Here is a 15,895-nt window from a genome sequence, read left to right as displayed (position 1 = left end):
TTCAAGTGCCAAGACTAATGTTTCGTCTTGGCACTTGTCCTAATAAAGCGTATAACTACCTTCTACATCTGAAGATGCTTCAGTGACCTTTCTGACTTGCACTTATATTAGTCCTCTCCTGTGACGCACCAGATTGTGAAGTGCAGGAGCATGGAGGGTTTATTTCTTTCTCTCCTTGCTCACTAGTTGGATCTTCATCCCATCCACCCAGTCCTCTCCATCCTCTCCATCCTATGCTGTATTCTGGGTGAGAGCGGCGAGCAGCTCATTTGCACGATGCCCTTTCTAAATATTGCAGTAGCTATACCGCAGTCTTTTCCCCACCACACTATCAACACCTTTGTGATATCTGCACTGTGTAAGCCCAGGAGGCTGGCTCCAGTTGCATGAGACTTCAGTGACAGCCCCACATCACCCCCCGGGGTATTGCAAAAGAAAAAAAAAAAGATAATTGCACACAGGGCCCCAGGGCAAAACACTGATAGGGCCCTTCATATGGCCTGCCATGGTCATAATAGGGCCTCCATCACCCATAAGAAAGGGCCCTGGGCCAAATACCCTGCCTGCCCCGCCTCTGAGCCCAGGCCACCTTATAGACTGTAGCTAGGATACTATTGACGTGAAATACAGCTGTCGTCCTGGCACCCCGGGACATGCTTCCTCTTGCTCCCATATAACAGAAGTGTATAACAGGCTACAGTGAACTGCCCCGAGCAACAAGCCGCAAAAAAATAAAATAAATCAACAGCATCTCTTAGGATTAAATGTATACATTTTGTTTACAGATATATAGTGGATCTATCTCTAATAATTTACAAGGATATATACATTCAAAATTACGCAATTTCGAAGTCAAGACATTCTGCACAGAACATATCACTGTCACACAAATAACAGCAATATGTATTTTATATGTACACATTATATTTTATAAATATATATATTTCCTATATATACGTCTATATTTATATATGCATTATAAAATTTGTCATTTCTATTTTTTTAACTCCCAACTGATGTAACAGTGTTGTCAATCATAGTTCTCCTAGTTGGCTGTGAAAGTGGAACAATAGAATGACGAGTAACAGGGCTCTAAATTAACTTTTTTTCCATCACCAGCTAAAATTGATAATAGATGACACATACACTCCCTACCTAATGTGTCAAAGTGGCTGGTAAGTTGGTCTTTTCTACCAGCCAAACTCAAATTTCTCCAGCATTTGTCCGGTTGACTGGTGTTAATCTAAAGCCCTGACGAGGAAGCTGACTAGTATCGTGACCCATGGTCACCACAGTAGATCTGGGGTGCATTTTTGGAAAGCGTAGTTGTTAGCAGTTAGCAACTTCGGTAGTTGCCAATGGGAAATTGCATTGCAACCAACAAAGTAGCTAACATAGTTAGCAACTACGCTTTCCAGAAATGCACCCCTGCACAACTTAACATTTCTAGAGCAACACAATACAGTATAGGGAGGGGGCACGCCAGGGCACAGCCCCTGATGAAAAGGAGACAGCAGGACTTCAGCACACAGTGGGCTACATCGTCAGGAAGTGCATCTTTGTTTGTATTGTGAAGTCACTGTAGTATGTGCTCCTCAGGACACAGTGTGTGTGTGTGTGTGTGCGCGTGTGTGTGTGCGTGTGCGACCATTGCAACACCCCTGTTGTTGGTGAATTGCTGCCGAAAACGCATAAGCTGCAGACTTGCTGTGTGTGTGTGTGTGTGTGTGTGTGTGTGTATACACTGCCACATGTCATGGAAAGGCTAGGAGATGGGAAGAGCTGCTACACAACTGCTTCATCCTACTCCGCCAGCCCTCCCGCCTGCCTGCCACTCATACCACTACACATTCACTATCGCTTTACATTTGGTCATTCGCCTTATGCCCCACTGTGACTATGGCTTTCCCCTTCACATCTCCGATTTTAGTGCTTTGGTTTGCGATTGCTTTTTGTTTTGTTTTGTCTGAAGCGGCAATTTGCACAATCTAATGTCACGATCATTTAGACATGCGTGTGTAGAGATGGTGGTGGGGATATACAGGCCAGGGGTAGCCTACGGTACGTCACGTGTTGATGTATTGAGCTTCCAGAACAGCATCAAGCAGAGAGGTCCAATGGTTGTGCCATGATGTCTTAGTAATACCCTGACATTTAGCAGGGAAAAAAAGACAACAGGACAAGTGGGATGATGATGATGATGATGATGAGAAAACCTGAACTCTACCCAGCCAGAATGAGAGAAGTTTCCATTCTCTCACACTCTCAAGACTCATTCCCATTCACAAACACTGACACGCAATGCAATGGAAATAAATGGATGACCCCATGTGGTCCGATATGCTGACGGTGACTGACTGGGCTCCTCCGAAGAACAATGTGCGACTCAGGAGGGTCTGGGAGGGTTGTTGTTGATTTTCTCCAGGCGGGCGGGCGTTGTTGTTGTTGTTCTTTTATTATTATTATTTATTTATTTTTGTACAGAATTGTCTCAGTCCAGGAGCGCCCAGCCCATCAGGGGGCGCTGTTTACTCAAATGCCCAGATCTCAATGTCCTGCACCACAAAGTCCTCGCTTTTGGAGAGGGTGGGGTTGCCAAACGTCTTGCAGGAGTGGGTCCGTCCCCGGTAGAGGTCTCCGTCCAGCCACAGACCAAACTCTCCACTAAACACAAATAAAAGAGAAATGTTCACAGATGAGCGCAGAGCAAAACACGAACGTATAAAATCAATCAAAATTACTTATAATAGAAATATTCACACATGAGCACATAGCAAAATATGAATGCATAAAATCAATCAATCAATCAATCAAAATTACTTATATAGCACATTATCATAGATAATTGTCATTCAATGTGCTAAAGAGTAGAGAAAGATAGAAGAGAAGAAAAAGAAACTATATTGTGTTGTAGATAGTAGATAATAGATGAGAATAAAGCCGTTTTTAATTTCTTTTTGAAACAAGATACTGTTGGGGCAGTTGTAATTTGGACAGGAAGTTGGTTCCAGCATTTTTCATAATGACTGATTGCCATTTCACCCTGTCCACACTTGGCCTTAGGCACAACCGGTAGAGGAGATTCTGAAGACGTAAGACAGTGTTTCTCAACAGGGGTGCCGGGGCAACCTGGGGTGCCGCAGGCCCTCCTCAGGGGTGCCGCGGAAACGTGGCTGATAAATAAATTATGCATTAAAATACTTATTTGTCTAAATTGCGAAGTTAATGCTAGTCAGTGGAATCTTTCATCTGCCATTTACGCACAATAAAGTAAATATACTGTAGGTCGCCCCAGTCAGCTGCAACTTCGAACGTAGGTCGTGTGACATCTCCAAATGTGTTACTTTTCTAAGCTTGTGTGGTATCGGATGCGATGCCATGTTACGGTTTGTTGGTTTGGGGTGCCTTGACATTTTTCATAAATTGAAAGGGTGCCTCGCCTCAAAAAAGGTTGAGAAACACTGACGTAAGACATCTATTAGGATATTGCTCCAGCATATTTACAATATATTTAGGGCCTAAGCCATTTAGTGACTTATAAACTGTCAGAAGAGTTCTAAACTCAATTCTAAATCTCACTGCTAGCCAGTGCAATGACCTAAGTACTGTAGTGATGTGGTCTCTCTTTTTTTTGTTTTAGATAGAATTCTTGCGGCAGCACTTTGCACAAACGAGCATACACAAACACACATACAAAGATACAGATACACATGCACGCACACACAGACATGCACACAAAAAGCTGCTGCATGACTCGCATGTATAGAGTGTTCGACTACTAAAAAGAAACACAATAATATCTCTATATTCCATCTTACCTTCCACCACCAAACGCTAAGGAGTCCATATCCCCCTTCATGAAGAACATGTTATCCCCAGTCCATTTGAACACCTGGCGGAAAAATTGACAAGAAAGCCACAAGTTATAACAAAATATAATAGCCACCTCGGGGGGGGACTCAGGGGACGTTAGACCACATATATTAAAGAAAATAAAGAAGGTCTTCTTTAGGTCTTTGCTTTGATATTTGAATACACAAAAGTGGCCAGCACCTCAAAAAAGACTTTATTGGTGTGCGATACCTTCTTTTTCTCTAAATAACAAATATGTTATCATCCACCTTGGAGGACTATGCGTAGGGAGTTATCCCTGCAATTCCAAAAATGTAGGTCAGGTCAGTAAGGCGCTCGCTCGCTCGCACGGTTGGCTGAGCGGAGGGGAGGGGAGGGGAGGGGTAGGGTAGGCTCACCTCGAAGTCTGGGCAGAAGGTGAAGAGGAAGGTCTCTCCTGTGCCGTAGAAACCCTCGCTCACCTTAAACGGCTCGGAGGCCAGCGCCCCAAACACCTGCAAAACAGATATATACAGTACAGTCTCATGACATGTCATCACTCATCAGCAAGTATTTTTTTTGGCTTTATTATGACAGGACAATATGAGAGGAGACAGGAAACAGTTGTAAGAGAGAGATGGGGTAGGGCTCTCCCTGGACATGTACTGTAAGCCCAAATGTGGGGGGCTTAGCATGCTGCACCACAGCGCCCCCGACATGCCATCACTTACAGCAGTGATTCCCAGCCAGGGATATGTGTACCACAAATATGACACATATGTCAGTCACATTTGGATATAGAAAGACATATCGAGCATCGGTAAAGGGATACTCAATGTGGGGCAAAAATGCTTAGGGCATATGGAAGAAAAAAAGGGTTGGGAACCACTGACTTGTAATACGGGCCACACCACACAAGTCTCAGCTTGAGTGCAACTATACTGCCCTACAATTTCAGAACGCAGTATAATTCAAAATGGCAAACTGAGAAAAAAGGCTTTAAAGTTTCCTTTCTGGCCACGCAACTGTGTTGGAGGTCAAGTGATGATGACACTTCCATATAATACTTTTTTATGGTGGAAATTTATGCACACAAGAAAAAAAGCAAAAACAACATTCTCATTACTTTTTAGCTGAAAAATCATTATACTGCGTTCTGTTGTGGTATTACTGTCTACACCAAAACCACGGTGTCAATGGAGAAGTGCAGTATAATGCGCGTTATACTGCGTTCTTGGCTAGTAAGACGTAACCTCCTAAAACCAAAAAGCGCAGTATAATCGTTTTTTTGCGTTTTTTTCTGAAACGGGACCAAGTTGGACCAAAACATTTTAACACAAGAAAAAGAAGGTATTTTAAAGCCAATTTGCGGTCTAAACCCATTTTCGACCATTTTCAAGATACTGCGTTCTGATATTGTAGGGCAGTATACACCACCATCCCCTCTCAGCTGCATCTTTCTGAACATCCCCCTAGGGCTCCTCAACGCCCCCTGGGGGGGTGTAAAGCCCCCGTTGAGAAAAGCTATATTCAGAGTACATTAGACTCACCTGTCCGTCGTTGTCTTTGACGACCAGGAGGACTGGGGAGTCGAGGCCTTGCATGATGCGGTACAGGGTCTTGATGCTCATGCCGTGCTTGGAGGTGCTGAAGGCTAAGCTCCACGGGTAGCCTATCGTCCGAGGAGGCAGGTTCTTAGACAGCTACAGAGGGCACATGGGGAAGAGTATTCAGTACGCAGGATGGTTATCAAGTCAAGTCAAGTCGGTTTTATTGTCAATTTCTTTACATGCGCTGGTCATACAAAGAATTGAAATTACGTTTCTTACTTTCCCATGCAGACAGACATAGACTCTAGAGTCTAGACTCTAGGTGTGGACATAGACAATTAGACATAGACAGTATACATACATTACACCTAGAGTACCTATACAATACCCATACAGACATATAAAGTGCAAGACTGGGCAACAGCAGACATACATAGAACATATATTAAAAAAGAGGTAGTGTTGTGCATTCCAGTTATGGGGAAGAGTATTCAGTATGCAGGATGGTTATGAAAAAGAAAACAACAAATGTAGCAGTTTGTACTTGTGAAATTGAATTTGATCACAGTAGTTCAATCAAAATTTTACATTTATTACATTACACTTACGCTGACACCTTCATCCAAAGCGAATCGAGCAACCTGCGATAGCTCTGGCAGACCACGTAGTCAACGCGCCCTATTGCCTACTGGCTGACGACGACCCAACCCATACAGCTCTCCACGAATCAGCTGTGCTTTGGTTAATCAGCTGCTGCTCGCAATTGGATGCTGACCTTTGGCGCGCTTTACTTAAACTACCGAATTTGTTTTCCTGTCATTGCTTTTTGCTGCTTGTTTTGCACCCACCACCTCCCCTGCTCCACCAGACTAATCATTGCCAAACAATGTCATACTGTTGTCATTGTTGCTTACTCTGTTCTAGGGGGTATGTTGCCTTACCAGCTAAATGGAAGGCACTGCTGTTTCCTGTCTTGGCTTCCATGGAGCTCATAGAGAAGCCAGGGAACTTCCTCCGAACAGAGCCATACCGCCAAACAAAAATGTCTGCATTCAGAAATAAAGCTTCCGAAATGTATCTCTGTTTCATGTCTCATTTTTGACTAGAGTGATTCTGACAGAACTTACAGTTATTTAGATACAGGGTATTGGTTACAGTTCCTGGAGCAATGTAGGGTTAGGTGCCTTGCTGAAGGGCACTTCAGCCAAGGATAAAAGGTGTAGGGAGGATGGGTAAGGGTGGGATTCGAACCTGCAACCGTCTGATCCTAAGTCCACTTTCCTAACTACTATGCAACAGCTGCTACATTTAGGTTGTGGATTGAAATGGTCTGCTTTGGATGAAGTGTGTCCTCTCTTAGGCCAGGGGTTCCCAAACTTTACCATGACAAAGCCCCCCATATACCAGTAGATGCCAGCCAAGGCCCCCCTGACATGGATCGTGCCACAGTATTTTTTCCCATGTACCCCCTTTCATAAGTCGATAAGTGCAACCCTAAATCCATACAACAGTAAATATAGTGTGTAAAGCTGTGCTCACTATGGCACGAATGAGGCCATTTTGTTTCGCAATACTTTTCTTTTCAACCTGCTGCGGCCCCGCAGGGATCCCCGGCCCCTACTTTGAAAACTGCCGTCTTAGGCAAGGCAAGGCAAGTTTATCTGTAGAGTGCTGCCTTTTCATGCACAGATACAGTTCAAAGTGGTTCACAAAAATAAAAGTAAAAAAGAAATAAAGAAAACGTGTTTTAGCGATGACAAACCTTGATAGAAAATGATTTAGTCTTAAAAGCATCCATAATCAAACTCCATCTAACAAGATCCTTCTCACCTTCTCACAAACAAATGTCATTTCACAAACCCAATTCCAGCTTTACATTTACTGTAGGTGGGATATTAAAATGGGCTAATTTTTGGTTAAATAATCCTGACAGCTACGATCTAATGAATGCATCTTTATTGACCCATTTATACTGGATGCTGTGTATGCGTTGCTGCATTGACGCAGCATACAGGGTCATGAAATTTGAGGGTTTTTTTCATGAAAAATGTGGGTATGTTAGAGCTGAATGAACACATTCTAATGCAAGATGAGGGTAGTGGCTTTTAAATACAACTTATTTCACACTTTTTGTGTGCTTCAGAGGCTCAGATATTTAGGTTTTTAAAAGGGCACCTTTTCCCCAAACAGAGCTTAGGCATTCAGCAGGCGGGTTTTTTTGCAGGTGCGTTAGGTTAAAATGGGTTAACAAACATCCATGAGAAATAAAATCCGTCTCACCTTCTCAATCTGGTCGGTCTGTAACAAGTCACTGGGCTCGCTCAGGTTGGGCCTAAACACCTCTGGCTCCGGCTCAGGCCTGCTGCCAGGGCTGAGTTTGGAGTTGACCTCTGCCTTGGTGGTGATCTGAGGAGGGGACAGAGGCCACACATCAGTGTGAGAGTGGTGGTGTGGTGCAACAAGACCCACATGGAGGGAGAGGAGAGGAGAGGAGGGGACAGAGGAAAAAGTAGAAGTTCGCACACTGTAGCTCCGCTTTGAAATGTATTTAGGTCATACAGCATTTCGACCCAACAGGGTCTTCACATGCCTGATGAAGACCCTGTTGGGTCGAAATGTTGTATGACCTAAATACATTTTCAAAGCGGAGATACAGTGTGCGGACTTTTACTTTTTCCACTATCAAATGCGCCTTTGTCCTGCACCTGGCCTCAGAGAGGTGGGATATGCATACTCCTAGTCTTATGAAGAGGAGGGGACAGAGACACGAGGGAGAAGAGAAAAGGATTTCAAACAAAGCACACAGCACTCTGCATGGGATACTATGAGGGTTTTAGGAGTCTGAGGTGGGGGTGGGGATGGGGTAGGGGTTAAGAGGATTCAGGATAAGGTGGGAGTTTAGGAGTAGGAGTCACACGGCAATGTTGTAGGGCAGAGGTCATATATACATCTTCGATTTAGATGTATATCGGGAGGGTTGGGTGGGGATTGTTTGTGGAGGGTGGGTGGGGGTGGGGGTCGCTGCCATGCTGGAGGGGGGTTCAAGTTGTATTCAGCTTTCCCTATAACTTCAGCATTGTCTTATCTGAGGCAGGTTTTAAAAGGGGTTAAAGGGTTAAAACAAGAGTAAAGGAGAGGAGCAGCAGCATCAATGCAAAGGAAACCAAAGGCAAATATCCAAGAAGCACAGAAAAAAACTATGTATGTTTTCTTTTATGAATTTGAAAGACAAACAATCAGCTAAAAATGTTTCAGAAATGTCTTCCATGTCAACTTTTTCACTCTTGGATGTTTGCACCATGTCAAAGCCAATGGTTTTAGGGTATTACATGTTAGATGCGGCTTAAGAAGGCCACACAAGGTTCATATCATAGAAAAAAATGTTAGAAAATGGCTGCGGATAGGTAAAGATGAGGAATCCCCATCAATAAAACCTCAGGAAGTTCAAGTCAACGTCACCACTCCAGTCATTTCACACTGCCTTATGTCTTGGTGTCCGGTGGGAAAAAATAAGGTTTCTCAGTTGTAGAGCAGAACAGGATGGATTTTTGGGTGCTTTACCCCCAAATACACATCCTGATTGCAAATGAACACGAAACTGATTAGACACACAAAGATTATTAATATAGCAAAATAGCCTTTTGTATTAAGATGTCAGACATGTTGGGCCCAGCATCATGAGGCTGAAAGACAGAGGAAACGACTCAAGTTGTGTTATTGACTTGCACCCATGGAGTTGAATGGATGAAGGCTTGCGCTTAGTCATGTAGTCTGCACCGCACTTTGTGGAGAGGTCTCCTACCAGCTTGGGGCAGAACCCAGTCCAAGAAGCGCAGTGCAGAGCTCACTGTTCTCCAGTCAGTGCGTATATGCCTGACTTTGTCACTGTGTATGGCCTATTTTTTTTACTTACACGGCTTCTAAAGCTTCTAAACACTAAAACAGTGTTCTTCCATTAGTATTACACAAGACACTGAGACAAAAACGTGTTTCTTAACCCTGGGGTGCTCCCCACCCCGTATCATTTCAACAGTCAAGTCGAAAGTTAAATAAATGAATAGAAATGCGTTCTGACGGCTAAGGTGAGGTTGCGCTCGGGGAATGACGGAAGAGGGCCGGGAACGGGAAGGGTATTTATTAGTTTATTTTTTCTAAAAAAAAAAGTGAAATCAATCGTTTGCATCCTTTGGCATTTCAAACTTTCTGGCCAATCTCAGAGTTCCTCCATCTCCTCAAAGGCCACAGCAGTCTGCTAATTAGTAGAAGTCCTAGCATTAAGTTCCCACCACCCCGGCCCCAACCAAAACCAATCAACTTCAAAATGTTAACTCATGCTTGCAGCTGCCCTTTCAGCAGCTCAGTGATGAGGCAAAAATGCTGTTTAAATGCGACTAAAAATGGAACCAAAAGGAGATGATTGAGATTAAGCCGGAGCTATCAAAGTAGGGTAAAGGGTTTAGTCGACTGGTCTCCAATAATTTTCCCCCAAGGGCCAAATTATGTAGTGCAAATCAGGTTGAGGGCCAAAGAAATCACCCAACCGTAAGGCCACAGATAGCACACATGTACGTTTTCATTTGTTCGAACCTCATGCCGGGCCAAACGTTGACCATTCCAGGGCCGGATCTGGCCCGCAGGCCGCCATTTGGAGACCACAGATAAAGACCAAAGGCCCTAAAGTTGAGTTGGTGGACAGGACAGACTTTTAGAGGTGCTCCTCCTCAGAGTCCTCTCAGAATTTCAGTTCACTTTTTTTCTGAATAGTCCTCCTAATAAAAGATTGGCAGACTGCGGAGGTCAGTGTGTGAGCGCAAGGGGAACTGTTACTACCATACAAAGGCAAAGTGCAGTAACTGTAACTACACATTGCTTCAAAATTGAGTTGAGACAAAAAAATGGTCTTTATCATGTCTGCTTTAACTTGTGGCATAGCCTTATGATTCAAATGTGTTCAGTTTTAAAGATATTGCGAATTCGAATTTGCAGCAACTGCAATATCCAACAATACCAAGACTTTGAAGGTGTTTTTCTCAGTTTCAGCATTGTTGTAGTTACTGCACTTTGCCTTTGTATGGCAGAGTAGCTGACTGTGCACCTGTAGACGTTTGCAGAGCGAGCGCAGGTCCTCGCTGTTAAGGGCGTCAATCCGCCTGTAGTACTCGGTCACCGACACTACCTGTTACACACACACACAGGGAGAGCAGGCGTCGGTGGTGGTGGTGGTGGTGGTGGTACCTTTTGACTGCCCTGGGGCTGGGGGTCAGTGGGGGTTAGGTTAGGGTGAAGGGGATCCGGTGCAGCGGGACAAAGCCAATGATTGTTAGCAGAAAAATTAAGGGAGCGCCCTCCCTCCTCTGTTTGAATCGATCAAAATCCTGTTGAATCAGCAAAGGAGTTGAAGTATTCAAGGCACTCTTCCCAAAAAAGTTAAAAATAGCTTTATGAAATGGCTAAATTATAGTAGAAAAGTTAAAAAACGGCAACGCCTGTTGAATCAGCATTTGCTGTCTCCACATGTTCGTGGATGAGAGAGGGGCTTTGCTGTGATTGTATAAAAAAAATCGTTGGAGTTAGATCAGGATAGCGGTTAGTAGATCTAGTAGCTTGTTATGTTGTTGTTCACCTAGAAGTAGGTTACAGAAATCCAGCTGTTAGTGAGCATAGTGTAAAATTCCGTGATGGGGATCCTGGAATATGCAGCTACAGTACAATCCAATTCCACATATTCCAAATGTTCAAATGCCCTAATTGGACAGGTAAAACCGGGTCTTATGGAATATGTGCACTGGATTGATTATAGCTCCTGAATCCATGTTGCGCACCACTGGTAAAACTTTAAGACAGAGAGCAGAGAGCAAAAGCATGTGAAGAACGGGTTCCCTTCCCAACAAGGAAAAAAGACCATGCATCCTTCATCAGGGCCATGCCCATCAAATGACCCCCCCCCCCTCTGTCATCTACAGCAGTGTTTCCCAACCAGGGGTACGTGTACCACTAGGGGTACGCGATCACACCTCAGGGGGTACGCGGAAAAATGTGATAATGACAATTGAATAGAGTAGTCATACTGGGATAAAGGAATATATATAGAGAGCATGGGATAGGGGGTACTCAAGGTACAACAAAAAGGCTTAGGGGGTACACAAGTCAAAAAAGGTTGGGAAACACTGATCTACAGAATCGAAAAAAAAAAAAAAATCAGTCTGAGAGATCCGATCACCCACTCTCCCTTTCGTAGGGAGAGATGTTTTGCAATGTAAAACAACGGCAATATCAATGATATTCTAAATGTATACATGGCAAGCAACGGACAGTTGTAGTGTGCAGTGCATGTCCATGCAGCTCCACATAATTACTCAACACAGTTTATCCAAAAGGAAAAAAAAGAATTTGGAGAAAATCTTCGCAACAAGAGCGCAACTGCTGTCTGGCGAATTGCTGATGTGCGCAAATAGCCTACGAGACTAATCCGCACGTGTGGACCAGGGTAAATGTAGGTTAGCCTCACATAGATAGGGCTAAATAAAAAATAACAGAAGTATAATGCACTGGGAGATGGTGCATCCTCAATACTGCATTTAGATTTAGAAGCAATTAACTTTACAAATCTGATTTCACATTAAAATAGGCCTCTGTTACGCGCGCAGAAGCAAACATATGTTTATCTGCTGCGATATGATCTCATGACTGACATTTTACGAAATGACAGTGTTTTGAAGATGCCAGAACTAACACGAACGTGTTTACAAGTGTGTGCCGTTTTGGTTAACTCATAACCCATTCCATTTGGCGTCGTATATCAAGTTGACGACGTAACCCACCGCTACAAAAGTTATTTGAAGCGACTGATGTTGGTTTGGAACAGGTGATAACGCGCGCAAATAGCGAACGTTTTCACACGTTTTCGCCACGTCTCCCAACTCGCTAAGCTCCCCAAATCTGCAAAAACCCTTCACCGAAACACCCAACGCACACACACCAACAGATAGAACTAGGCTAGTTCTGCCTGGCTACTTTAATACAATACGAGAAAGTGCCAAAAGAACGACGTTACCAAGCCACAGCTGTACTTGGGCGTAAATAGCGGTGTCTCTCTGATTCTTCTGGCGAAAAACATGGCAAAGTAAGGTGGCTCCGCTTCGTGACATGCATAAAATCCTGTGGTCAAGTCGCCAAGTGGTAGACAGCGCAAAACTCGAAAAGCCAACACTCCCTGTCAGACACAAACCCTTGACTTTAACAGGTCTGTGCAAGCCGATGTCGGAATCCGTCACCAGCCAATAGGAATCTAGAAAGAGAGATTACTCATCTCCAATTTGTGTCTTGTTTAATAAAAGCTGAACTTGGCAAGTAAAGACGCATGATGACACCAAACAAACTCCAGTTCTTTTAATTCCAAAAGAGCGGTTCATCTAATCTTTCACTTCTTCCGAGGTGACAGGTCTTGTTTGCATGGACAGGACAGAAACTTCTCCTCACTTTACTCACAAAACATTCGATCTAGGTGCACCACAGACTTCTCATTGGATTTATTCTCTAATCTCGTATTTGCTTGGCACACAGAGACTCCCCCCTCAATTGTTTCTTTGGATAAAAACCCTCAACTCAGTGTAATGCTTACTCAGTCTAGTATACTCACATCAGGCACAATCATCCACAATATGGGCTACTCATGCCTTAACAAAATGTAAATAAATAAAAATAAAAAAATGCTACATTTTTTGCACCTACAAATAATGATGCAACATGCAGGTTAACCATGTAAGATAAACACTGCTCTGCAGGGCCACTGACAGCTTTGGCTGGGCCCAGGACAAAACCATCTGAAAGGGCCCCCCTTTATATGCATACAATATAACTAGGATTTGATTCTGGGCCCCACATCTTTCTGGGCCCGGGACAATGTGCCCCTTTGTCCCCCCCTGTCAGCTGGCCAGCTGCTCTGTGCTAAGAATAAGAGTAGGGACACATAGACGCGAATTTGGCCAAGTGAACTCCTATGAGAGAGGTGAGGGCAGGCGAAAGCAAGCCAACAGGAGCGAAGCGAAGCAAAATTATTAAACAAAGTTTAATGTTATGCAAATGAGGAGCGAATTCGCCTGCCGCGGCCCAATCAAATCAACAACATAACTGTTCCATTCCATTCCATTCGCCGCGACAACCTGATGACGGTTGAGCCAGAGATTCTTTATATAGAGATATGCCAACATAATAGGTTTCTATGGGCACCTAACGTGACCAGGTTCCGGTCTGCCTAAAGGGACGTGTCATAATGCTCCTAGCATTGAATAGAACAGTCCTTAGGTCTGCCTAGGTCTGCCTAAAGGGGGATTTCCCCCAACCCCCCCCCTTGCAATAATAGAACCCGGAAACAATGGGCCAATGGAACCTCTCTCTCTCTACTCTCTCTCTGGTTGAGTTGTCAGTGAATTCCGCCTCTCTTCGCCTCACTCGTTTCGCCTGCTATGTGTCCCTACCGTAAGAGAGGTTCTTCAGTCAATACCCATGAAACTTTCCCAGCTCATTACACAATGCCCCATATAGCCTACCAGTAGATTTCAGCCAAGGCCCCCCAAACATGGGCCGTACCATACTATTTTTTATTTCTTCTATGCACCACCTTTCACAAGTCAATGACATTCCTGCATTCTTAAATCCATCTACAGCAGGAAACAATTTATTCAATGATTTTTGTTTTGCTGTACTTTCCCTTCCAACCAACTGTGCCCCCCCCTGGTACCCTCTTGCGCCCCCCAGGGGTCCCCGGCCCCCACTTTGAAAGCCACTGGTCTGGACAAACAGTGCAGGGAGTAACGGAGTAACACTAGGCTGCAATGATGGAAACAGACCAAATGTAATTACGGAGGGGAACATGGATGTGTGAGTCACTACCAAGTCGATGTTATCACCCCTAATGCCCCGTCACGACAACGCGATGTGAACTGTGATCTCATACAGCTACACAGGGCCGCTGACAGCTTTGGGCACAGGACAAAATAATCTGAAATTCCTCCCCTAGCCAAACACATACAATGCAATAAGGACCCAATTCTGGGCCCCTTCTCTCCCTGGGCCCGGGACAAATGTACCCTTTGTCCCCCCCCCCTGTCAGCATCCCTGCTTCTGCATAGCACTCCATTGCATCCTTGCACAAAAATAACGTCATCTTTTTGCACAAAGAAAAACAAATGAAAACAAGACATGTAATTGACACTGACAGACACCAATATCATCCATGCATACAAGCAGGCATATAAATAGGCACATACAGTAAATAATTGCAAACACACATGACAGATCCTCCACGTTTTGAACAAGCATCCTCTCTCATATCACCATCAAGATGAGTTTAACTGGATCATCGAGGCACAAAACACACAAATTGGATGTCCATAAAAAGATCACAAGACATGATTAAAAACCACAACAGTCACAATGATATTGAACACACAAATCACACATTTTGATTGTAACAGACCACAATGAACACACACACATACAGTATGCCAACCCATCACAGATGATAACGTATAAAAATAGCAACAGAATTGAATAACAGGCAAGATAATGGCTAAGACTACATAAGTGGCACAGACAGCTGTTGTCAGCCTGTTATGGACATTGTATAACAGTGCAAGTGGATGCATTGGTGACACGGCAGGCAGCATAATGCACCTCAGTGCTCCCTCCCTCCATCTCTCCCTCCCTCTCCTCCATCCCTCAGTTCTTCCACCCTCCATCTCTCCCTCCCTCTCCTCCATCTCTCCCTCCCTCACCTCCATCCCTCAGTATTCCCTCCCTCTTTCTCTCCCTCCCTTTCTCAGCTCTCCCTCCCTCAGTGCTCCCCCGTCACCAGCCTCCCTCACCTCCTTTCCTGACCTCCCTCCCTCTCTCTCGCCCTCTTTCTCAGCTTTCCCTCCATCAGTGCTTCCCCATCACCTCCCTCTTTCACCTCCTTTCCTCACCTCCCTCCATCTCTCCCTCCCTCACCTCCTTCCTCAGTGCTCCCTTCCTTAGGGCTCCCGCCTTCTCTCCCTCCCTCAGTTCCCTCCCTCAGTGCTCCCTCCCTCTTTGCTCCCCCGTCACCTCCCTCCCTCCCTTCCTCCCTCACTTCCTCAGCTCTCCCTTCCTCACCTCCCTCCCTCCCTTCCTCAGCGCTCTCTCTCTCTCTCTCCCTCCCTCTTTCTCTCCCTCCATCCCTCAGTGCTCCCTCCTCCCTCACTCACCTCCCACTCCTTGGCTGTGATGTCCGCCGCCGCCGGCTTGTCTTCGCCGTCCTCCGCCGACTCCTTCTCGGTCTTCTTCACGACCACGAAGCCCGGCTCTCGGGTGACGCCGCTCTCCCCATACATGTCAGGGGTCCACTGGACGAAGAAGGAGTACAGATGGTCTGACCTGAGCACAGGGAGAAGGGGCAGACAGAGATCGTCTTTTTAGAAGTATTTTTTGTGCCTTTATGCCTTTATTCAATAGTGACAGTGATGAGACAACATGAAATGGTTTGGAGAGAGAGA

At 44.8% G+C, this 15,895-nt stretch overlaps 1 protein-coding gene across 3 annotated transcripts in view; it reads right to left on the bottom strand.

Moving 5' to 3' along the window:
• Positions 1 to 878: 878 nt before the first annotated feature.
• Positions 879 to 15,895, bottom strand: part of oxr1b (oxidation resistance 1b) — a 96,227-nt gene continuing 81,210 nt past the window's right edge. For 2 of the 3 annotated variants that reach the window (XM_063185550.1, XM_063185551.1), the window contains 7 exons: positions 15,608 to 15,776; positions 10,477 to 10,557; positions 7,662 to 7,787; positions 5,382 to 5,534; positions 4,251 to 4,346; positions 3,819 to 3,892; positions 879 to 2,664 (listed from right to left, as the gene is read on the bottom strand). In XM_063185550.1, coding sequence (XP_063041620.1) covers positions 2,529 to 2,664; positions 3,819 to 3,892; positions 4,251 to 4,346; positions 5,382 to 5,534; positions 7,662 to 7,787; positions 10,477 to 10,557; positions 15,608 to 15,776 — 835 coding nt within the window. In that variant the 3' untranslated portion in view covers positions 879 to 2,528. The remainder of the gene's footprint in view (positions 2,665 to 3,818; positions 3,893 to 4,250; positions 4,347 to 5,381; positions 5,535 to 7,661; positions 7,788 to 10,476; positions 10,558 to 15,607; positions 15,777 to 15,895) is intronic. The other variant, XM_063185552.1, reaches the window with a different exon arrangement.

The sequence above is a fragment of the Engraulis encrasicolus genome, chromosome 20 (assembly GCF_034702125.1).
Source record: "Engraulis encrasicolus isolate BLACKSEA-1 chromosome 20, IST_EnEncr_1.0, whole genome shotgun sequence".
Classification (NCBI taxonomy): Eukaryota; Metazoa; Chordata; class Actinopteri; order Clupeiformes; family Engraulidae; genus Engraulis; species Engraulis encrasicolus.
The sequence above is the reverse complement of the archived record's forward strand: the minus strand, read 5'-3'. Positions and strand labels throughout refer to the sequence as shown.